The sequence below is a fragment of the Cyclopterus lumpus genome, chromosome 13 (genome assembly GCF_009769545.1).
Source record: "Cyclopterus lumpus isolate fCycLum1 chromosome 13, fCycLum1.pri, whole genome shotgun sequence".
Taxonomy (NCBI): domain Eukaryota; kingdom Metazoa; phylum Chordata; class Actinopteri; order Perciformes; family Cyclopteridae; genus Cyclopterus; species Cyclopterus lumpus.
The window spans coordinates 15,124,731-15,149,704 of record NC_046978.1 but is presented as its reverse complement, the minus strand read 5'-3'; the positions used below and the strand labels follow the sequence as shown (position 1 = coordinate 15,149,704).

The 24,974-nt window shown below is 42.3% G+C and overlaps 1 protein-coding gene across 3 annotated transcripts; it reads left to right on the top strand.

Moving 5' to 3' along the window:
* Positions 1-1,570: 1,570 nt before the first annotated feature.
* Positions 1,571-24,930, top strand: vaspb (vasodilator stimulated phosphoprotein b). 3 transcript variants are annotated; one of them, XM_034548075.1, is made up of 14 exons: positions 1,572-2,075; positions 14,443-14,614; positions 16,574-16,754; positions 17,408-17,474; positions 18,869-18,981; positions 19,216-19,508; positions 19,770-19,900; positions 20,119-20,170; positions 20,318-20,345; positions 20,461-20,500; positions 21,044-21,100; positions 21,678-21,750; positions 23,141-23,198; positions 23,295-24,930. In XM_034548075.1, the coding sequence occupies exons 1-14, from the start codon at positions 2,071-2,073 to the stop codon at positions 23,327-23,329; spliced, it is 1,305 nt and encodes a 434-aa protein (XP_034403966.1). In that variant the 5' UTR covers positions 1,572-2,070; the 3' UTR covers positions 23,330-24,930. The 3 variants fall into 3 exon arrangements, with proteins under 3 accessions (XP_034403968.1, XP_034403966.1, XP_034403967.1); XM_034548076.1 differs by lacking the exon at positions 1,572-2,075 and adding an exon at positions 14,280-14,326; XM_034548077.1 differs by lacking the exon at positions 21,044-21,100 and having other exon boundaries at positions 1,571-2,075.
* Positions 24,931-24,974: the final 44 nt, after the last annotated feature.

Below are 24,974 nucleotides of genomic sequence, written 5' to 3'. Positions count from 1 at the left end.
AGCTTTGGTAGACAGCATAGTTAACAGGGGACACATGGCTAAAAAAAAAAAACAGACTTACAGTTGCTCGGAGCTGTCAGCTTGTATGTCTAAGAGAGTGTGTGCGTGCGTGTGTAGGGGTGGGGGGGCTAAAGGCATATTGGCTTTCTGGATGTTTACACATGCCATGCAGACGTAATGCATTCCTTTCTCATCCTGTCTTCCACTTCTGTCCCCATTAGGAAGGAGTGCTTTTATTGTGTGCACTATCTCACTGTTGAAAACTGGTCCAAGAGAGGCATTAAACTCTCCTTTCATTGTTAATAGAATTAGAAAATATTACTTTAGAATAGCTTCTCAAATATTTCTATAACATATTGTCCTGTTCTCAATCTTTTGACTCAAAGCTGTGTTTATTTGTTGTTATTACAGAAACATTAGTGATTAAATGGTTCAGAAAGTCTTTATGGAATAATTACTAAAGCCACAATAGAAACCTGACGTTTCCCTGCCAGCCAGCAGGCCGAGGTGGAGGGCTTGGCCAGGCCCTTGGCATGGATGAGATGCTGCCTTCAAGTGCTATTGGAAATGTAATATACCAACCACCAAAGATAAGAACTATAACAGTACTGTATACAAATACCACTTCATCTGATTTGCAGAGTTTTTGTTTTTGTTCCTAAAATGGTGAGCAAAATAGGGGGCTGGTTCATGTGGCTTATTGTTGTCTATTTAGCTCCAGGATCAAAACCAAAATACACCACGCCCTTGAGGTGATGACGTATTAACTTTGGACTTGAAAACATAAAACAAAACAAAGAGATTGACTTGTGCTTAATTGTACACGCTGTGTATCTATGTTATGCCATTTGTATTTTATTAAATATTATAGGCTCAAGCACTATGACGTTTGCCCTCAAAGCACATAGTTTATTTACTTCCAACACATGCAATACATTTCCTAAAATACACGAAACTACTTGATGATTAAATGGGTAATCCAGTCCTCAAAATCAGACTATCTTTAACTCACTTTAACAATTGATGTTAAAGTTGTTAACATGAAAGTATTTAGCATTGTTATTAAAGTATTTAAGTATTTTGTTATTACCAGTCATTACTTAAAAGTAGCAATGTCTCCATGGTAAACTCTATTCTAAGTAAATATGCTAGATCAGTATTCAAAAAGTATGGCCCATGTCGGATCGCTATAAACACATTAATGTGTAAGCATCATTTTATTGTAGCGGCTGGTCAAGATGAAGCTCATTTGAACTAGTTGATGTATTATTGGGCATAGTTTATAAGCTATTTTATAGGCTATGCAAACTGTTCATCCTCAAAATAATGAGCAAACTACAGCTGTCAGTCGTAAAAAGTACCTTTATGAAATGTAGTAACAAAGTAACAGGTAGAGAACAGACTAAACAACATTATATCGATCGGCACAGTGTTTGAGTTTTTTGTTTGTTACTCTTCTAGCTTCAGTTTGTAACTTCTCTGTACTTCTCCTGAATGATGGGGTTTTTCTTTTACGAGGCGCCCGTGAATGCACCACGAGATTGTATCCTACTTTGAAGCTGGCGGGGTGGGCCAGACTCCAATGAATTCACACGGACCTACCGACCGAGCGAGGGAGCGGAGAAAAGTCGGGCGCAGACACACGGGTGTAACCTCCAGAAACAGCGCGTTAAACCAGCGCAAAGTGTGAAAAGAGAAGTTCAGCTTTTGTGTCCGCGTGTGTGTGTGTGGACTGCTTCTTCTCGACTTCCCCTCTTTAGCTCGTAGACACCAATGTGGGACAGTGATTGGAGTTGACAAGCCCGCTTCACTACTGTATATCTACTTCCCCCTCCGCCTCCTCCTCCGCCTCCTCTCCCGCTCCACACAACCAGGAAATCGTCGAGGTGTGCTTTCTTTAACGCCGCTAGTCGCTACCCCGTTTTGCGGGTGTAGATGCGCCCTTTTTTCTCCGCCGGTTTTCCTCGTTTTTTTATTTTATTCCACTAGTTTTGACTTTTAACGCCGGGCCTCAGCCCCGAAGTCAGCCAAACTTGCCGACGAGGAGAGGATCTCCACTCTGGCCGAACAATGAGGTGGGTAAAGCGGCTCAAATCCCTTCATCCGCATTGTGTTTCCAGGCTACATTTTGTGTTTCGGCCACTGTGTTTTCACAAAGGCGACTGTTCAACCCTGACCCAATAATACCTCTTTAACCGCCACGCCAGTTGTTTCCAACACATTGAACCGTGTGTGTGTGTGTGTGTGTCGCTGTCCCCCCCCCCCCTTCTGAAATAACTCGAGCTTCTGGCTGTTTTTTTTGGTGGAGTCTTTTCAACTACATGACGCTGTGTAGCCGGTTTTTATGGGACCTTTTGCTGGTGGTATATAACTCCGAAAGTATACGCGTGGCCGTACTGAACGTGCAGCCCTGCCGGTGAACAGTGTGTGGCTGCCGAGGCTGTTGAGCCGGTTCAGATGAAACTAAAACAAAACAAAAAAACACAACATGGGTTTTTGTGTTGGTTTTCAAAATTATCTTGGCCGCAGAAAAAAATTATCTTGGCCGCAGAAGCTCAGTGTTATTGAACTGTCGAGCAAAAAGTACCGACGATATAAAACTACAAAAGTGAACAGCAGTGTGTACTCATAACTAAGGTCAGAGGTCAGATTGCTTTTTTTTCTTCTTCTTCTAGAAGACGTGAAAGGAATTCAGTGTCTTGCTAAAAGGCACTTCGGCATTGGAAGTTCTCCTCTATGCCTTCAAAGGCACAATGACCACTCAGCCACCCTGCTGCAGCCCATAATGCACTTGCTGTTTATATATCATGTCCTGCATTCCACAGTCGCCCACTCCGGCTGTATTTCTCTGTCTCTGGGAACACAGAGGTTCACACCGGGAACCACATTTTCTCAGTGGAAAGCTCCTGTCCACAAATTCCACATCCTGTCACAGCCTGTGTAGTTGATAATTACATGCATTGAAGCCACCGCTCCAGAATGGGATTTAAAAAAAAAAAAACTGCGTTCACATTTAAACAGAGCAGCACTCCACTTGTCAAGTAACTAACTTGTTGTCATTCGTTACAGCGGAATAGAGTGGTGCCGGGCTGATAACCTGTGTGACTAGTTCTTTATCTCAAACCTACTGCAAGCTGCCTGTTTTGAAACAATGTATCTCAGCTCCGCACATGGGTTGGCCCAGTGTTTGTATTTGTTTTGCACATATTTCTGCATAACGACTTTGATTACAGCAGGAACAGGAGGCACTTGAGCCGCCTGCAATCCTGCCACAATAGCAGTAATGCATTAAAAAGTGCCCTCCTGATGAGACCGTTAATTAAGTTAATGCAAGGATCAGCAAAGATTACCGTGTTGACATACTTTACAGAATGCATAGGCGGGCGTATATGAAATTTAGGCTGGCAGGGCAAAATTAAATAATAGAATACGTAGAATCTATTTTTCTTTTGGGATGGCCTGCATTAGTTATTTTAGGACACAAACATATATTATTTTATATATATATATATATATGAGAATGATAATCAGGACTTAATAATGCCTTATTTGCTAAAATATATAACACATAATGTTAAAATGGTGTCGAGTAAAGACAACGTTTTGCGCTGAAGTGCAGGCGAGCCATTCAATTGTTCTGGAAACAGGAGTTTGGTTGCGCGGCGTTGGGATGTAGCCCAAACTTTACTTAAATGTGTGGTCATTTGATTAAACCACTTGTATCGTGGCAAGTAAAAAATGACTTAACGTTTTTAACATTACCAGTGAACCCTCAAGATAAGCAAACTGCTTTATTGTCGTATTGCTAAGCTGCTCTTAAAAAAAAACAAAAAACTTTGCCAACCACAAGCCACTGCAGCGACTAGAATGCGCCAAACTCAGTGTCAGTATTAAAGTGAAGAGCATGTTTGTCTATATTCATCCTGCACTTCAAAGTGCATCTCCTCTCTCTGTTGACGGGCGGCATCCGTTTTGATAATTGTAGGTTTTTACTTTTGTCTGTATTCTGCTCCATTGTGGCGTGAACGGTTGATGTCGCCTTGTATAGCTGTTAAAGACTGGAATGCAGCTCCACTCGTGTTCATTGTCATTTATCCCTGTAGTATGTGAATGTTGACACACACGTGCAGTCAAAAGTTCAACAGTTTGACCCAGTTGGGGAAATTGCAACATCTCCTCTGACCACCTTCATGGAGCAATGGAAATAGATGCTAAGAACATTGCATCAGCGCTTCAGGTTGTCTTAACCCTTTGTTAGGTGACACAGGAAGTGCATCCATTCCCATAATGAATCACTGTTGCCGTCAGAGGTGACTCCCACCTGCCTTCCACCATGACTCACTGACTGGGTCTCTGACTAAAAGACCCGTCCTGTTCGACACCAGCAGTAAGGCTGCCTCAGGCGCAGGTATTAGCGCGTGTGACGCAAGCAGACAGGTGAGATGCATCTGCTCACCGCACTGTTCGCAATCTAACGAGATCCCTGCGCTCAGTTTAGAAGGTTGGCATGTCTGGAAAGCGATGCCAAACAGAGCTCTTCCACTCTTCTCCGTCCACTCTTGCATGAGCCTTTTTATTGATCAGCCTTAAAAGCAGGGAAATGCCCCCCCCCCCCCCCCCCCCCCCCCCCCCCCCCCTCCCTATGTCTCCTTTGTGTCTTGGCTCCAGCTTCTTTTTCCGCCTTGGCAGTAAATGGAAAGGAATGCAGCTCGAACGGTGCTCTTTGCTGTTTCGCTGTCATCTCCTCCTCTTACCAAATGTTCAACGTCTTGACCTCATGTCCCAACAGGCCAGTAGCGGTTATTTAAGGCATTTAGCAATATTATTGCATGTCTGTCCATGTAAGGATAACACGATGAAACTCATTGGTGTTGCGATAGGAGCACTTTCATGCCATGATGCTGCGTAATGTTCATAACAGCGGGTCTGGTGTTGTGAGAGGCTAATTCTTCATGCCTTTACTCGTTGTCCTAATTCCTTTTGCACGCTCAGGTTTTCTATTTCTTTTGAAGTCTGATATCGGTGCGGAGTACAAAAATACTTTTTTTTTAGCCTGCGTGCTGTCAATATTACTCCCTTAAATCTGTTTTCAAATTCAAACTATTAAGCGTAGAAATACTTGCGTGCTATTATGGGCCTTTTCAATGTTTACTGAAATGCTTTCCTAGAGCTGTGTTACTGCTTTGGTCAGGCACGTTTCTGTTTCACATTAATTGTCTTGTTGCAAAACTGTAGCCGAAAACACACTGGAGACATTGTGCATACCGGAAATTCTTTCACTTTCAGTGTGAAAATAAAACCGCCCTTTTTATGTTTGTTTCTCATCCAAAGAGCTCCTGATATCCACGCTTAACCCCGCGCACCAGAAGCAATAACAATTTGATGTAATTAGGGTGTGCTTGTGGGAATGCGTATCTATAATGGATTAAGAATAATGACTTTTTATTTTCATGCCTCATAAAGAGTTGCATATTGATATGCACTTGGACAGCGGCGTACAGTGTGTCTAAATGATCACAAAGCCCGTACGCTGCATCACTGCACACATTATTGAAATGTTCTTGTGAGTTTGTCTCCCACAGCACCCAATCACTGCAACCCCCTCCCCAGAACCAATTTACCCCTCTGGGTCCTCCCACCTCTTATACTCATAAATAGGCCATTATGCCGCCTGCCCTGTGGATTAGACGCTTTGCTACAGGAGTTGCTCAACATACAAAACCGACCATTGTTTACTTGGTGACAAATCCAGTTTCCTCTGTGGCACCAGCGTTTTTCTTCTTTTAATTGTGCTTCTCTAGGTTGTTGTGTTCTCTCTATGTATGGTGTTGTTTCTAATGTGATCACTTATTTTAAGCTTGACCTTTACCCCGACTGGCTTCTCGGTTCCTGTCTCACCCATATTAAGTAGCTGTTCACTGAGCTCGGTGTTTTGAAACTGATGTTGATCTTTTGTCTCAGGAAATTCAGTTATTTGGTGGGAAAATTGTGTAAATCGCTTGCTTGTATTATGAACCCGGTGAAATGAATTACTTGACAACAATTTTGATAATCTATAAATGTAATATATATATATATATATATATATATATATATATATATATATATATATATATATATATATATATATATACACAATTATTTATTAATTACTATATGGTTTTTATTTATTTATTTATATATATATATATATATATATATCTCTACCTCTACAAACTTTTAGTTCCGGATTGTTGGTCTGACAAACGACCAATTGGAAGACGTCGTTTTACATTTCCCATAAACTCGCATGAAACCTTTTTATGGAAATAATATCCAGATTGGAATGAGTCTGGTGAAGGCGAATGCAATAAATACAATACCTGACGACAAATCATGGTTCTTGACTCTCAGGATATTTGTTGTCATTTCGTCCGACCCTAACAAGTAATTCTGGGCCGAATGTTAAGGGCGTTTTGCCGTTGAAGGTGAACTTGATGCTAATTTCTCCATTGTTGTAAGGGAGAATATTATTGCTTTGCTTTGCTTTCATCAGTCTGGGGCAACTAACGTATCTGTCAGCCGCAGTCACTTTCTGTCACAGCAGAAGCATTGGGAGCGGTTACTAAAAAACGTTATCTTAATAACTCTGTTGTAGTATCTGCGAGTTGACATGCAACAACCTGTACACCTGCCTTGATCTCATCCAAGCCCGTCGCCTTTTTCAATTTATTTAATGAATGCAGCAAAATCTCAGACCAAAATTTAAGGAAGATTGACGTCACCGTTCTTCCTTTCTAAGTGGATGATTGTCTCCCTCAGTGGGAACAATAGCAGACATAAAACTCGCCCAAAAAAATCTGGATAATTGAGCATTTATATTTCTGTATTTTAGCCTGTATGACTTATCTTCTAGCCGTCCTCAGTGTGAAATCGAGCAGAAATCGTAGCTCTACAGTGTCCGGATGACGTTAAAGAGACAGCTGCGAACCCTGTGGTCTTTTTGCATTAGCCAGACTGAGTGACATCACCCCAGCTGATGGAGAGCCTGGGTCTAACGACGTAGTGAAACCAAAGCTTGTTGTGGGCAGAAATGCTGCTGTGATGTATCGGATGGTCAGCAGCACCGCTAATGGCACACGGATACATCGAGTTGATCAGGGGTCCACTGCTTAATGGAGTGTAATGGATGCCAGTTTGTATAAAAACTGCTGTATGCTGTCAGACATCTTAAACATTACTCTCTTTCAGGTCCTCATGATGGTGATTGCCGATACACAAAGGCTGTATTAGATAAAACGGTATTAGAGGAAATCCAGCAGATGCTTTGCTGGGCAGCAGTTTACTTACATTATCATTAGGCAGCACTCTGTTTTTCTGTTTATAACCAAACGGAAAAGGACGGGCTTAAAAGGAGAACCTGTTTTTGAGTAGTTCAGTTAAAGACTGAAGACATTTTCCGCATGGGTGACACTTGTTTTTTTTCCTTCTCCTTTTTCTGCATGATTAGCGGTGCATACAATCTTGTTTACAGAAACAGTTTTTGCTTTCCTGGATTCTTCGTGAAGCTCCCGCTGCGTCTCTCTTTAATCCGGTGGCAGTCTGGTCTATTCGAATGACGTTTCATTCAGAGGCTTGATATTGAGGTCAATCGAGTGGTCAAAAGATGACAACCCTTTTTATTAAAGAGTCATCTGTTTACAAAAAAAAAAGAAAAAAAAGTGAATGCTCAGTCATGAGTGAATATTATCCTGAATGTTTCTTGGATGTTACTTACATTTTTTTTTTTTTACATAGTTTCACTCATATAGAGGTGTGAATCCTCGCTGTCCTCACAAGTCGATTAAATTCTGATACTTATCCACGAAGTATCTCAACAATCGGATCTTTAATAGTCTATACGACTGGAGATCTACCAGTATCTGTGTGAGCCAAACAATATGAAAAACATGCATGCCTGTTTGTTTTTTTCTTTTTGTAAGCCTTGTCCTCAGTGCAATGGAGATCAGAGAAAGAAGAGAAGAGAAACAAGCGTCAAAGACAATAAATGACGGCTAAGCACATTAAAGACTCCCACTGAGCTGAAGTGAAACCAAACTCCTGATTAGGTACTGTCACTGCATCAATGCCGAGTCGTTCTAGTCTGCGAAGCATCTTAGGATCGAGACGCTTCCACACCTCTGGTCAGTAACAGGATACACATTGTTACTGATATGCCAGTTTATTTTTATGTATGCGCGTGTGTGTGCATACATACATACTTACATACATGTATATGTCTATTTATTTTCATTGCTATCAATTAACAGGCCTCATTTGTTGAAAGCGGCAAAGCTTTGTGAGAGGACTTTTTTTTTGTTGTAAAAGTCTTCACGAGCGCTCAGCCCAAAAACCTGGTGTTCTGCCGATGGAATTGGCTTCGTTGGTGAAATGAATTGTACGACTATCATCCAAGTGGCCACTCTCTGCAAAGTAGACTGTAAGGTCAACGTCCACACACCCGTGCCACTCGATGTCAGTGGGAGGCCGGTAATATGATCTTTGGGTTCGGGTTTGAATGTGTATGGAAGACAGTACAAATCGGGTACTGAGAGCTAAGAGGGAGGGAGAGGGGGGGAGAGGGAGCGTTTTTCCTCAGTGAATTGTTCTTCTCGAGAAAAGTGGGCTTGCCTCCTCCTTGTTTGCAGTCGAGGAGGATGTGCTCCAACCTGTAAAAGGAATTGAGCTCAGAGAGGAGGACAGAGGTGAGATGGTTCCAAATATGGGCATTGAGTCTGTCTCTCTCTCTCTCTCTCAGAAGCAGGAAGGAATTCATCTCCACTCTCGAAGTGGTCGCACAACAAAATGAGCGTTCTTGGCCAAACGTCTATTTAACTTTTCCACAATGCTGGATAAATGATGCCAGACAAAGGATGAGTCAGCACTCAAAGAATGCTGAGGGCTTTTTTTTTTTTTTCTTAGTGGAGGAGTTTCAGCTGAAACTGTCTGACTCCATTTAAACAAAGATATTGAGGAGAAGAAGAGGTAAAGAATAGCTGAGATAGCTTCGATGCCTGTTTCTGTGTGGCTGACTCGTGGAGGCAGAAAGCAGTAGCCCGCAGCCAATGTGTGTGTGTGTGTGTGTGTGTGTGTGTGTGTGTATGCTTTAGCAGCATGCAAGGACCTGTGTGAAAAGAAACAGGCACGAGGAGAACAACAAAGAAAAGGGGTGGTGAAGTTTACAGTAGAATAAGGCGAAGCTAGCCCTAACTATAGTCTAAAGGCTTTTAATGGTTTAATTTAGCCTTTACTGTAATGGGTAGGACGATAAAGGAAAACAACTCGCTGAAAAGTCTATAATATGTGTCAGTCAAACCTCAAAATACTGCTTGCCCCCTAATTAAGTTCTTTAATTTCCTTGTTATAGGTTATACAGTTCTAACTGTTATTTATTTCAGCTCGAAGTAAACCTTTCCTTTTTTATTTCATATTATGAAAACATAAGAATTTGTGTTTTTAGATTCCTGGTTGTATTTTTATATTTGAAGAAAAGAAGCTGAATTAAAGGGAAGTTTATTCGTGTGTCTGGGCGTCGGGCTACATATTAACATTTATGGGACAGCTGGACAGGTACTGCACTTTGCAGTTTGAAAGCTTATCTCATACCTACTTTTACAGTCAATGATAGCCACTCAATATTGACACGAGATACAAACAAAAGTTTCACGAGATGCACGTCGTTCACAGGGGTGGATTTCAGAGTCTTTTTCCCCGAGTCCGTTTACATTCCCCCAAGGGTGGTTTTTAGGACGGCGTACTTTCGGATGACCAGGCCACATCAACGGGCCATTGTCCGGTCTTTCCATGTCCCAGTCAGCATCTGATGTCGAGTGCTTTACTGCCATCATGACCTCAGCCCGGTGTGTTTGCACAATGAGAAAGCCAAACCCTGATTTCAAAGGAAAGTTTGGTTTCTCGCAACGTGGAAGTAACTAACGAGCAAATGTTCCGATGCCACGCTCGATGAACATGTAGCGCTTCCTTTTCTCACTTCTGTTTGTGTTTCTGTCTGGAACATGACTTTATATATGTCTAGATGTTCTGTGGTGGAAAGGGAACGTTTCACATCTCTGTTTAAAAATATTATATATATATATATATATATATATATATATATATATATATATATATATATATATATATACGCACGCACAAACTACCAGCAGAACATGTTTCAATCTTATGATCCCCAGGTTTCAAATGCAGAGAAAATAAATCTTCAGACAGGACGGATTAGTTTTATCCGCTCGTAAATAGTTTTCAGGTTACCATAACCTTCAAAAAGACAGATTAATTCACCCGGATATTATTGCTGGAAAAACATTGTTCTTCTGCACATTATAAAGAGAGTGCTTGTTTGACTATCGCCTGTAAAATGTGGTCTCTATTTTCAGCGGCTGTGAAAGAGAGGGAGGAAGTGGTCTGGTTAAGCACAGACTATTGAGTGACTTATTGTTAGTCGCTGTCTGATTTGAATTGTAGGGGAAGCAGAAGAGTATCGAATAAATAACTGTTTGTTCATCTAAGGTTTACTAATTTCAAATGTCTCATCTTATGTGTCATAGTTGTCCATGAGTCAATGATGAAAGCTGTGAGGAAAACAAACCTTCTGTTTGTGAGACGTGATATTGTTTATTGCACTAGCTTGTCAATTGTTGGGCATGAGTTACTCCTGCAGCTTTACGTATCACTGCTGTCTTTTTTTTTTTACCACAGAGAATGATACTTATTCCTGGAGTCAAGACCTGAACATCCTAAAAAAAAAATTTTAGTTGGATGTAGTTGTAAGGGCAAAAGAAATATTACTCTACTCTAGACCACTGTGTTACTTCAGTGTGTCTTCAGGGCTGATGACTGTATATCGTGGGTGAATGTACTCCTACCCGTTTAACTGTATGTTATCCCTGCGCCATATATATATATATATATATATATATATATATATATATATATATATATATATATATACATACATACATACATACACACACACACACACACACACACACACACACACACACACACACACACACACACACACACACACACACACACACACACACACACACACATTCATTCCTCGGCAGATAGTGGTACTTGCATAAATGATTTGAGTCGGAGAGAATGGTGAGGGAAATAGAGAAGAGTAGCATGGTGGGAGGGTCAGGTAAATGGAGGAGGAGGAAAGAGACAGAGCCACTGGGCCTGACTGTGCTTGCCCAGCACATTTGGGGAAAAGCTCTGAGAGCACCATATACAGACATTTCTAAGGGAGCGTGTGCCCCGGCTGTGCACTGCGGTTTCCTGTTAACCCCTGAGGAACTCGCTCTGTCTGTGACGACAACAGGGGGGGGGGGTTCTGTCTGCCTGATGTGTTTTAATATATATATATATATATATATATATATATATATATATATATATATATATATATATATATATATATATATATATATATATACACACACACACATATACATGCAATTTGAATATCTTCTTGGTGAATCCTTTGCTGAAGTCTTCTGTTGTATAAGTGTGGTTTATGGTGGCTCAGATCCCTCCCAGAGCATCAGCCAGTGACCTATTTGTGCTTAAGAGAAAACCTCTTAAGCTAACTGAGCGACTAGTTGACTTGGCTCCACAGCCAGCGTCCCCGTCTTCACCACTGAGCTGGTGGTCTTCATCTGAGGAAGGACAGGAATCGCGCCTGTCGTGGTTTATGCCAGTGCTAAAACTCAGTCCGCTCAACCCCAGCTGTGGGTCTTCTGCAGCCATGTTATACCCAGTGGAGGTGGTCAACACATGGACACACGTGTTGACGGGTACTCGGGTGTGCGTGCGCGCCCATGCTCGTCTTGTGCCGCACGCTTTTAGCGCCTCGATGTCCGTAGTTCTATCAATAATGCATCTGCTCACTCTCAGGCTCGCTCCCGAGCCCTGGCTTTCTCTGCCATTAAATATGCATCCACTTCCCAGTCCGAAGTCTCTGTCCCCTCTTTGTTTCCGATAAGCCCTCGCTGCCCCGCAGCAGGCCTGATGCAGATGATTCGGTGAGCTGCAGTATTTATCCGTCCAACCCGAGGCGGTTCCAGCCTTCTCAAGGTGATTGATGGCTTTTAAGTGTTGATTTAAGGCAGCTGTCAATGTTCAGCCCATTTCCAGAGTGCTTTCTCTCCCTTGCAAATATCTTTTTTTACTCGTTGTTGTCAAAATGGTATTGTGACTTAGTTTACTTCTGTGTACCCTTTCCTTTTTAAGTTCATTAAAATATGAAAACCACACATCTGAGATATTAACGGTAACCACCCGTTGGGATGTGGCTTTGACAGACTGAGAATCAAAGATCATAATTTTGTGGGAAAAAAGTAATTGATATAAGAAAAGGTGTTTTTATTAAATATCTATAATGTTCACCAATATATGAACCAAGCGAAAGATTGTATATTAAAAAAAATAAACAAACATCAGTGTTATTTGGGGGACAAAATTGTTCTTCATTATCCCAAACATTTCTTTGCCATTTCTGTAATGCAACGTATATGCAGATGCAACCGATCAACATAGACTTTAAAAAAAAGTGCAGAACATCCGCAGACATCTCTCTAGCCGCAGTCAAGAAAGCATAGAGCAGAGGAAGTTACTATGAAAGCATTCACTGGGGCACAGTTGTGAGACGTGTTGCAAATGACAGTTGCAGCGACGTTTTGAAGTTCATGTAATACACTTCTATGATTGACGGCAACCCCAGAGCTATCTGATGTGCTGTGAAATGTGAACTACTTCAACGCAATCTCGGACTTAATATGCACGTGTGTGCGTGTGCGATATCGATTGTTCAGGCTGGGGCAGTCCTTATTTGGCAGTGCTGGCAACAGGAAGTGGGTTGTGGCTTTGGTGCTTTGTCAGGAGCAGATTGTATCGAGGGCGAGACAGATGGAGGGAGAAGGGGGGAAGACATGGATTAGGGCACTATGGTTAGAGCACGGGGGCAAATGAGAAGAAGGGGAGGATTGGTTAAAAAAAAACAAAAAAACAGCCAGCGACATTTGTTACTGTGTCTGTGTTCCCCTCTGCCTTCTGTACTTGTTCCAATTTGTTTATAACTCATACTTGGATGAGATATTTGTTTAGGCCATGTTTGTGGTATCGAATGACTTTGTTCTCTTCTACAATGACCGTTTCTTCTGATTTTTATCTCTTTAGATCTCGTTGCAAATATATATGCGCTCACTCTCAACGTGCGTCTGCATTCCTGAAAGTGCCGTAACCAGTGTGCATTCCGCCTTGCGTGAAGCTATGAATACACGCTGTGTCACTGATCAAAACGGCACATGCTTTCTCGCAAAGTGTGCAGAGGTGGAGGTTGACGCAGAGCAGGTGGACGATTGTAACGCCTCGTCTCTTTTGGCGGAGCGACGCACAACTTCCCGCCTTTGTCGGCCTCCATTGTTGTCTCGCCTTCCATCTTGTTTGGCATCAAACTAATCTCTTTCTCCTCTCAAATCAACACTCCTGTGCCTTCCTTCTCTCTGTCTTTCATTTTGTTTTGACGTAGGATAAGGTAGAGGGCGTCCTAATCTTTGTGTGGTCGACAACTTGCCGGTCAGACAACTGTACGACTTTCAGAAACTCGCCCATCAACACTCGACATGTTCACTAACTATACTCCCATGATGCATCTGGTGTATGTTTTTGTATTTGCGTTTCCTCTTTCCAATAAACGTTTTTTTACAGTGTCTTGCTTGGCCTGCAATCTGGTGTGACATTTAATGTTACAATAGCACAATCGTTGCAGCTCTTTTACCCTCGAGTTTGTGATGCGTGTTCCCTAAAACTTAAGTTCAAGGTCATAACTTGTCCCTCTCTCGGTGCAAAATAGAAAAAAAATATGAGATATAACCCTGGGAGATGTTTTAATCTCTGTAGATCTTAAAACCATGTTTTTGGTAGCGACCACAAAGATCGTTGGCAATATCTTTTGTCAGCTGAGTCACTGCTCACTAATCCCCGTTTAATTTTTGTGGCATTTTTTTTTGTTGCAGTTGCCAGTACTTTCTGCTCTGATGTACATTCTTTGTGCAAACACATCCTCTCCATGGCTGCATACAGGGGAAGTTTTGTGTTGCGTAGGCTTTGACAGGCAGACACAATTATGCACATTTCGGAGCCTTTATTACAAAGAATGAGACTTGTCTTTTAGTTTTTTTTGTCTTCAATGTTACACTTGGTTGCCAGTACCTTTTTTTTTTTTTTTCTAAAAAAAAAAAAAATTATAAATCATACCTCCAATTTACTAACTGCATCCCAAGTGAGATTCATTTTTTTTATTGTGACCATCATACTCTTTAAAAAGTCTTCTCAAATGTTTTTTTCTTGATTTAGAATTAATGTTCTCTTTTTGTCCGGCTCCCTTTTGTCTTTCAGTGAGTCGAGTATTTGCCAGGCTCGGGCCACTGTGATGATCTACGACGATGGCAATAAGAAATGGCTGCCGGCGGGCGCTGGACCGCAGGCCTTCAGCAGAGTCCAGATCTATCACAACCCTTCCACCAATGCCTTCAGGATAGTGGGACGCAAGATGCAGACGGACCAGCAGGTACGTCTGCTTGCCTTTGAGCTCGCTTCTCTTGAAGTATGAGTCTACGTAGCTTTGTGTGCGTGTAGCTCATCTATCTGTGTCTGTCCTGTGGCTCGCGGGCATCTGTGGTCTCCTGTAAGTGCCTCAGGGTGTATGAGTAAGCAAGCAAGTGTGAGACAGTCTATCTTTGGACGTGCCCATTCATTCACACTATCACCATCTATTATAGCTTGGTAACCAGGTAGAGAACATTTACTGTACTTATTATTATTATTATTGTCTACAGCTTCATGATTTTATTTGCATTTATTTAGTCAATAAATGGCCAGCTCCACTATATTACAAATAGCTGGTGACCTACTGAACTGTCGCACCAGAGTTTACGGTTTCAGCAGAGGCAAGAGTACATCACCTCTACTGGTATGTTTAATTTGATTGTTAATCTCAATATAAGGAGAGTGAGATTGTTCATCTTGTCAGCAGTAGTTACTGTCTTGTGTTTTTGTGTCGTTTTGGAATGAGAGAGCAATTCTGCGAAGGCTTAAGAGGAAGCTGGGAAATGATAGCGAGCTCACAGATGAGCTTCTTGTTTTTGAATGTTTACAGCTTGCTGTGGTGATTTCCAGTGTTGGTCATTTGTAACTACGCGGTACTGTGCTGCCATTTAACCACCTGGTTTCATACAACTGCATCTAGTTTACTTGGCTTGTTTGAATTATATTACGATATTGATCTGTGTATAACGAACGGCATTAATTAGTCATGGTTAGTATCGTTATGAATAATTTATCAAGACGTACAGTACGTACTGAACACATGTTACATTTTGGAATGACGTTGGCTTAGTGAGAAGGACTGTTCTTCAGACTTGACAATCTAAAGGCATGTTGGACAAGGAGAACAAAGCGGATTTCCTTGTTGTTATCCCCAGATTATGACTCACCAGATATCGCCGGATAAAGGTGGGCGGGTTCCAGGTTTAAAACGCTGGGTAAACTGAGTTTGGGTGGGTCTATTCTCGACTACGCCCCTGCTCTCCCTGCTGCCTCCGTGTCTCTCTCCTTCTTTAAACATTCAAGACTCCAAAGTGTTCCCCAGAGATGGGTCTTAAAGGGGATGATGCTTCCTGAGAGAGTTAGCCCGTTCAACCATTTCCTGTGACAATTTAGGAAGAAGCCTGACACCCAATGAGGACTCTATATTTGTGTCTAATGGAGACACGCCACATGGTTTTGGATGGTGTTTGATGAGAAGATAATAAGAGAGAATATAGGATGGCTGTGTTCTCTCTCTCTCTCCTTCAATGTTTCCTAATGTTCCTTCTTGGTCTGCCTGCATGGAGAGTAACTTTAAGTTTTTTTTACGCTTGTCTTTTCAATTTGTTTTATGCGCTCCAGCCTAATTGAAAGTGGAACCGTAGTGTTATGGTGTTATGGTCACCTGCAACCATTCAGGCTTATTAAACATGCAGCTTTCTTTCTCTCATTTTAGTTTTTCTGGTCATACTCATTATCTTGCCTTTTTGACTGTGGAGAGTTCAGGAATGCCACACTGTCTGCAGTGGCCGCTGAACACTCCTCTCTTTTCAGTGCATGTTGCTCTTGCTGTGATATTCACCCTGACAGGGTCTCCTCTCCTCCTCTCTGCTCTGTGGAATCCAGAGACTGTTAAACAAATAGAGAAATGGCGTGTCAGCACATTCAGGCAGCGCTCAAACCTGGAAATTTCTTTCCCCCTGTGCTTCATAGGCTTTACGCCACCTGCTGGGCGCACAATAAAGCAGACACCATAATTTTGCATGAGATGGGGATGTGGATTTGTTTTTTTGTTTTCTCGGAAGCTTCCAGAGACTATCCTTTTTATTTCTTCCTGCCTTTTTGTCTGAACGTGGACAAAAAGCCACACAAGTACTAATTTGGCTCCCCATTGCACCCAAAATAATCATGTTATTGATCATCTGTCCTCTTTGCTCCTCAGGTGGTTATAAACTGTCCAATTGTGAAAGGTCTCAAGTATAACCAGGCCACACACAATTTCCACCAGTGGCGGGATGCCCGGCAGGTGTGGGGGCTCAACTTTGGCAGCAAAGAGGACGCCACTCTCTTTGCCAATGGCATGGCTCATGCTCTGGAGGTGCTCACCTCCATGGCCGACGCAGGTAAATGAGTTTGCACTAGATTCACAGTTCAGAATCCGTAGCGACTTGATATTCAACTTCAAGTCCATGAAAAGGCAAATAAAACGGTACCAGGATTAGAAAGGTGTTTTAATATATTTGTATTATGCTGCAAAACAGTTTGGTCTCGACTAATGTCCATAATTATTCCGCCATAATCCATGTTTCGGATATAGGAAACCTATTACGACATTTTTTTCTATATATATATATATATATATATATATATATATATATATATATATATTTTTAGTCTCAGGCTTTCTGTTTGTTAATACCAGTTCGCTATTTAGATCAAATCTGATCCTTTACGTATTTTGTTTTGTTGTCACCATGAACTTAATACAAGGAAAAAAATCTGCATTTTAAGAGCTCTGCTGTATTGTGGTAAACACAGTGCAATTAATTACCATAAAATAAATTAAAGTTACACCACCCTTTTTGGTCTATCTGTAGTAGTCCGTCTACACCATACTCAGACGTTGCACACTTGCATGGGTAGAAAAGGTGTGTACACCAATAAAAGCACATAATCGGTTAGATATGAGTCAAAGAGAGTCATAAAATAATGTATGTATGTTCTTTAAATCTTTTTCATTCTTATCAGGAATGTTTTCTGTGCTGTGTTTTGGCAGGCTATTCAACTCTTCCCCGCCCAGTTTCAAATGGACCCACTCCAGAAGAGCTCGAACAACAGAGAAGGTACCTTCAGGCTTCCTCTAAATGGAACCTGCATTTATTTTACTGTGCTGATTTTAATAATTCGCTTGCCACATTTCATTAGGAATCCACTTGAATGTCTTTCGGGCCTGATTTCAGCCGAAACTAAACGTCATGTATCCAGCTGTTAACCCTCACAACATGGCGGGGTGTCAACATTTGTTTCAAAAGTAAATTTTCTTTTTGAAGTTGTTTTCCCATGTCGACAAGTTGGCTGTTCTGTAAGGCCATGGGAAGTTTATGTTTCGAACAGACGCAAACTATCCTCTGGGTTTAGTTGCATAACATTCAATAGCAAGTCAAGCTGTCTTGGCTTTGGAGTCGTCCTGTTTGCACACACGCATATATAGAGGATTTGATGGCATTAGCCTGACAGTGCTAAACCCTCCGTCAGCCCCTGTAGGTTAAAGGTTAAAAAGACAGCAAGGCGGACACCTCGCAACAACCTCAGCTTCTCTGCATCCATCTATCTGCGTCTCCCTCGAGACCCGTTGTGGTGTCACCGTGCATTGCCGAGGCATTAACCTTATAATCTCATTTAGTCTAAAAGGTAATATGTTGCACAGTAGGGGAGGACGTGTGATTTGCTAGAGGGACTGTCAAGTTACAAGCTGTCCCAGTGGCTGATGACATACTGTAGCTTCAGGAGCTTTTTAAAACCTTTGAAATACAGGTGTTGGTGGATATGATTTTCATTTATGCTTTCAAGGCCGATGATCAAAGATTCACAATATTATTCTCCAATGTCAAATGACTCTTGAAAAAAAAATCTGAAAAACATAAGGACGTCATCTCCCTTCCCCCCTCTTTTCCTGGGCACTCTGCCTAAGTGGATCAGCTGTGCTTTAAATCACAGCGACTCTCGCATTGTGTGTTTGTTTGTTTTTTGGACCTGTACATTTTTGAGTGGGTGCACACTGTATGTGTGCTGTTCTATAAACAGCTGTTGGGACTGGCAGATGTGATGAGGGGAGAGGGAGAGAGCGGCCGCTCGAATTAGGCCACCGTGTCCAGCTGTGGACTTTTTCAGTGGTAGGCTAATCAGAAGCTCTGAAATCCACCTCTCATTCTTTAACCGAAGCCGGTGTATTGAAAACAAATTCCGATTTATAGCTCTATATACTATAATTGGGTGGAGTTATGTGAACACAATGGATGTTTCATTAATAATCAAATAATCTGCAGCATGTTTCCACATGAATTGGGAATGGCTGAGAGCTGGCACTGCACATTATGCTTGCTCTCGTCTCATCACAACACCCAAATTACACACAGTATCTCTGTGCTTTGTTTATCTGTCCTGTTCACCCACCAATTTTTATTTTGTCTCCATATATTTGACGCTGACCGATGTGTTTTTTTTTGTTTGTGTGAAGGTTGGAGCAGCAGAAGCTGGAACAGCAGGAACGAGAGCGCCAGGAGAGAGAGAGACAGGAGAGAGAGAGACTGGAGAGAGAGAGACTGGAGAGAGAAAGACAAGCTGCTGCAGGTCAGGAAGCACCTGGGCTGCTCAACATAACTGCACTAGCTCAGTCTTTTTGTGAAGTGAACCGCATTTCTTAATTCATTCTTGGTCCAGAATTTCTGACCGTTTCTGGAACTCTAAATCGAAAAGATTGTCGACTGTCTGAGAGCTTAACTTACTGCATCACAGCATCCAAGACTCATTGTCGTTGCCAAATAGTTTGGGAACGCTTACTGACGGTCCCTTACTGTGTTTTAGTCTCTATTCCTCCAGCTCCACCGCTGGCCCCTCTATGCCCTGGTCCTCCACCGGCACCTCCTCCACCACCTGGCCCCCCTCCGTCTGGTGGCATCCCTCCACCGCCTGGACCACCACCTCCGCCGGCCCCACCCCCGCCCCCCCTCGAAGGGGGAGTAGGAGGTGGCAGTAGTAGCAGTAGTAGTAGTGGTGGTGGAGGAGGAGGAGGAGATGATGGTGGTGATAGTGGTGGATTTGGAGGAGGGGGCCTGGCTGCTGCCATAGCGGGAGCTAAACTCCGCAAAGTATCAAAGGTGAGTAAATGACCAAACTGTTTTATAGACCAGTGGGTTTTTGACAGTCCTGTTACTTTGTAACTGCTATTAAGGCAAAGTAAGCTGGACTGGAGTTGAATCCATTACGTGGTTCTCAAATAGAATTCCATCGATCCAATCTCGGAGTTGTTCCTGCTCGTGTAGCTATGAAACCTGCACCCGTCGGTGTTTATTGAGTCATGGTGCCTACACGATGTCTGCTGAATTCTTCTGTCTCTGTTTGCTATTTGCTGCCCTCAGCAGGAGGACGGAGCTCCTGCAACTCCAATAGGCCGATCTGACCCCAGCCGCAGCAGTACCTCCTCTAGTGGAGGAGGAGGAGGAGGTGGAGGGGGTTTGATGGGGGAGATGAGTGCCATCTTGGCACGAAGGTGTGTGACGTCACAAGTTTGTTTTAAAATATACACTATTACATGATACAATATACTACTTCTGGTTTTATCGGAAGTCGGTTTCATCTTCATTTATGACTTTTCTACTTTGACTAATACTCACATTTAAATTGCAGCATATATTGTGTAACTCTTTGAAATTCCCCATCTATTGGAGTGTACATGGTATATTTTAAAGTGATTCCTCTATACATCAGGAGAAAAGCTACAGACACTGGAGATAAGCCCTCTGTGAAGACACAAGAGAATGTAAGTCTGCCATCACATTATTTATTTATTTTAATGATGCAAAAGAATATGAAACAAGTGTCTGTGTATGTGGATAGTTATAAAATGGAAGCAGGTTGATAATGACTCACTCTTACAAGGTTTCTGTCTTCTTTTTTTTTAACACAGGATGATTCAGAGCCTCAAAGTCAAGGCGGTGAGAACTGAACAATGTCATCTCTTGCATGCCACCTACATTCAATCTGATATTAGTTTTATGTAGCACAAAGTGAACGTCAACAACTGATGTTTTTATACATTTTCCTTCTCAGACACCCTGAGAAGACCTTGGGAGAAATCCACTATGACCAGGTAATCCAGAATTCAGTTATTGCCATGCGGCCATCATCAATAAATATGTTACCCCTCAGCTGTTGGCGTCTCTTGTTAAAACTCACCCTAACAGTAGTTCTCCATCAGTGAGAGTGAGAGTGAGAGTGAGAGTGAGAGTGAGAGTGAGAGTGAGAGTGAGAGTGAGAGTGAGAGTGAGAGTGAGAGTGAGAGTGAGAGTGAGAGTGAGAGTGAGAGTGAGAGTGAGAGTGAGAGTGAGAGTGAGAGTGAGAGTGAGAGTGAGAGTGAGAGTGAGAGTGAGAGTGAGAGTGAGAGTGTGTGTGTGTGTGTGTGTGTGTGTGTGTGTGTGTGTGTGTGTGTGTGTGTGTGTGTGTGTGTGTGTGTGTGTGTGTGTGTGTGTGTGTGTGTGTGTGTGTGTGTGTGTGTGTGTGTGTGTGTGTGTGTGTGTGTGTGTGTGTGTGTGTGTGTGTGTGTGTGTGTGTGTGTGTGTGTGTGTGTGTGTGTGTGTGTGAATGTCTTCCATTTCAATTCTAAGAGGAAGGTGTATGTGTGTCTCACTAACAGGAATAACTCCATCCCCAAGAGCATGGACTCCACCCCCTCATTGTCCCAAGGTGTCAGGTATACATGCTGCCCCGTTCACTCATGAGCTTAGTCCCCCTTTTTCTTTTCTCTTCAGGTTAGTGCAGCACCGCTGCAAACCTACGTACTGCTGTAGCATATTTTCCAGTTGATAGCAGCACAATCTAATGGATCAGAGATTGGCATGCACTCAAGGGATTGTAGGCGTAGCAGCCGGGTGTGTTACCTCTGAAAACTGAATCATAAGATAGAAGCCTGACGGTGTGATCAATGCTTATTAAATGTCACCTCTGTGCGCTGGGGTTTATGCTGTCCTCTTGTCCACTTTAATATCCGTGACATTTCTTTCTGAATCATTGGCATCCTAAAGGTTGACATCACTTCAGAAAGGTAATTATCTTAGATGTGTTAACCCTCATTGGATCGTTGGGTGTGTGGACATTTCTGCAACTTTCTACTGACTATTCCTTCATCCCTCTGGTACTGCTACTGGTGATGTGCTAGATGGACAGTTGGCTTGTCAATGCAGTGCCGTGGACCTTATTGGCTTTTCCTTCTGTCAAAAAAACCAACATAAGCAGTTGTCTGCATTTGTCTGCTTCTTGTCTTCTCACAGGCCGAAGCCCGCAGGCAACAACGGTAACGATGCCGGTGTTATGGATGACTCGGATTTAGAGAAAATGAAACAGGTGAATTTCCCGTTAGCCCGGCAACTTCCATTTTTCAGAAAACAGGGAACCTGAATGAGTGAGATTACAGGTGCATTTACAGGTGGCTTTCTCCAGTAAGCTGGTTTTGTAAACCCAGTGCCGTAACGGAAACACATGAGGCCCCCCTGCAGAATAACCCTGAGAGGGGCCACCGCCCCCATATGTAAGGGATAATGTTTTGTCCCGCGGTCATTATCCAAAGATAAACGAACAGGACCTAAGCTTTTCTTTTGAGGGAAATTTATTCAATCAGAAAAAACAGCTCAAACAGAGAACAAATGTATTCCAACAGAAAAAAAACATATGATAGGGCCTATCAAACAGCTCAAATAGAACATGTGTTACAACAACATAACAAATATGCCTACATATAGTCGATACACCGGTAGGCTACTTTCTACAGGTTTGCATTTGAATACACATGTGCGCGTCTTTTAAAAAATCTGTGTGCAAAGTCTTTAACCACGCTCTTTACATCTAAACTGCGCGCACGTTTATTCTCTATGCTAAGGATGGCCAGACCTGACAGCCTCTCTTGTGACATGGAGCTTCTGAGATATGTTTTGATCAGTTTTAGCTTGGAAAATGACCTTTCAGCGCTTGCGACAGTCACGGGTATTGTCAGAAATAATTTGATGGCCGTGGCTACATCAGGCACACTTGATAGTATGGAGTTGTGTTTTATTATTAGCGTGTTTGCTAAATCATAAAGGCCCTAGTGGTTTCCTGTTACGATTGCCTTTACAACTATTATTTAAAACTTATAAAGCCAGTTTAAAATACTTGTTTTTATTGTGTAGCTTTATATGAGAGAGACAACTTTGAGGGATATCTTAATGTTATTACGTAATGTAATATTATTTATTTATTACATTATTCGGCCCAGATTCGGCAGCCGATAAACCGATTGCCATGTCTCAGACAGAATCTGCCCATGTCCGTAACAGCTACACCTGGGCCAGACATGGCAACAGTGAAATGTGCCAAAGGTGGCTCACATTTGGCCGCATCGAGCCGGAACACAGCCGAGTCAGCCGACACTTAGCCGCAATACGGCCGAGTCCGCTGGCTAGTGTTGGATAAAAAAATTGCCACGCGAGGCCCCCCCGCGGTTTGCGCGGTTTGCGGGGGCTGCGGGGGTGATCTCTACGGGCCTGTGTCTGTGTAAACCTCACTATGCTCCAACACAGACACACGCACACCAAAGCCTTCTATACCAATACAGTTAAAATAAGGGGTAGGAAAGAAATCTGATTCCAAACCTACTGCATGGATTCACAGTAACCTTGTTATCACAGTAAACCAGTAGTAAGAGTGTTTACCTGTTGCGCCACGACTGACGATCTATTTGTCAATCAATATCTTGCAGGAGATCCTTGAAGAGGTGCGTAAAGAACTGCAAAAAGTTAAGGAGGAAATTATCGGAGGTGAGATTTCTTTGTGCTCTCTTAGAAATTCCAAACATTTTAAATGTTGCTTGATACAGTATTTTGGGTATGTGACGCTTGTTTCTCCTTCCGCAGCCTTCATTCAGGAGCTGCAAAAGAGAAGCACATAGTTCTGCCGAGTGTCAGGTGTAACAGAGGGACGGAGATAGATGGAGGTTGTTGAGGACTGTTGGGACCTCTCCTCCACTGCGCCCTCCCATGTAGCCCAGGGATTTTTTTCTTCTTTTTCTCCTCCACATTTTCTCTTTTCTTTTCTCTCTTACACAAACGCATGTGAGCATACGTGCTTATGTGTACATCATGCATATTCACTTCATGTAAATGGTAACCCTCCCCATGCCATCCGGCACGTTTGACGATCACGCCCATACATTGCGACGGTGACCCCACCCATCCAATCCCTCCCCCTGTTCATTCATCCCGTCCCCTTGTGTCCTCTGTGTTCTGTTCATCTGAACCAATTCGGAGCACAAAGCTACAGCCACAGTTGCTCTTCAAATTCGTCATTGTGTACACTCATCATATCCCTCTTATCTGCAGAAATCCTGCTACTTGTGTCTTCTCCCTTCTATCAGAGGCACCATTTACTGATAGAGCAGTCTTCAGTATTCAGGGACAATGTATTTAGTCACATTTTTACTGTAATAGCAAGATGCTGGCATGCTGGGATCATTTTTCTCTCTCTCAGTTGGCAAACACTTGTTCGACCTCAAACACTGCTACAGATAGTTGAGTTTAGACATCTGCTAGTAGGTTATTGTCTCTCATGGTAGTTGGAGGTGGAAAAACAATAATGATCACGGATGGATCAGAGACCCCAACTCGCGACGACTGCAGTGTCGCTCCGTCAAGTGGACGTTCAGCTCCTGCTCCGATGGCTAAGAACTAAAACAGCACAACACAAGCCTTCACTGCTGCAAGATGGAGAAGTTGGAGGAAGAGGAGACAAGCAAAGGGAATCTGATGGACAACCTGAGTGCTGTGAAAGAGGAGTGTGTTGTAGTTTTATGATGTGTGAGAAATGTTTTCTCTTTGCATTGCACTTGTTCCAGAGGAAGTGTGTCTGTGTGCCACACTGCCTTGACAGACTGTTCCCTCTCACTCAAAAATTAGATATTTGCCAGCGCAGTGGTCCTATACTGTGCTTCCGCTAGTTAATTTCTTCCATTCTAGCTATGTTATCTAACTTTGAAACATGAAAAATGGCCATGATGAGGTCAATTAATTGGCCATGACCAACTGCCTTGAGAATAAATATATAAATATATATATATATGGAAAAAATATATATTTGTTTTGAGGGAAAATGTTAGCAAAAAATTAAATGGTGTTTCTATTTTAATTGAAATGACTGGTGAATGGGGATTTCTTTTTTTTCTTTTTTTCTCAAATGATTGTTTTCTTATGAGATGTTATTTTGGGTTTACTGTTTCTTTTTTCTAATAGAGTCTAGGCTTTTTACACTGAAATAATAAGAAAACAGCTTAGAGACACTGGATTAGAAATGCCTTTATAGTCGAATACAGCTGCTCTTGAAATGCATTACTTTGTCTCGAGTCATCTTTTTTGCATTCTGTTGTAAGATTTCTCTGAATTCAGATAATGAAATTTTGCACAAACTGTCTTCGAAATGTTATGAAATACATTTGATTGACCAATTTTCAGCTCTGTGGCTTATGACTGAATATGACAATAAATATTTGCAAGCTGACTATCTCCCTGCCATGTAAAGTCGAACATTTGAACGGCATGGTT

Excerpts from the sequence above, each read along its gene's own strand:
- vaspb (XM_034548075.1), top strand. Across the intron at positions 21,101-21,677 it reads TCATTGTCCCAAGGTGTCAG|GCCGAAGCCCGCAGGCAACA; the intron begins GTATACATGCTG and ends GTCTTCTCACAG. Across the intron at positions 23,199-23,294 it reads TAAGGAGGAAATTATCGGAG|CCTTCATTCAGGAGCTGCAA; the intron begins GTGAGATTTCTT and ends CTCCTTCCGCAG.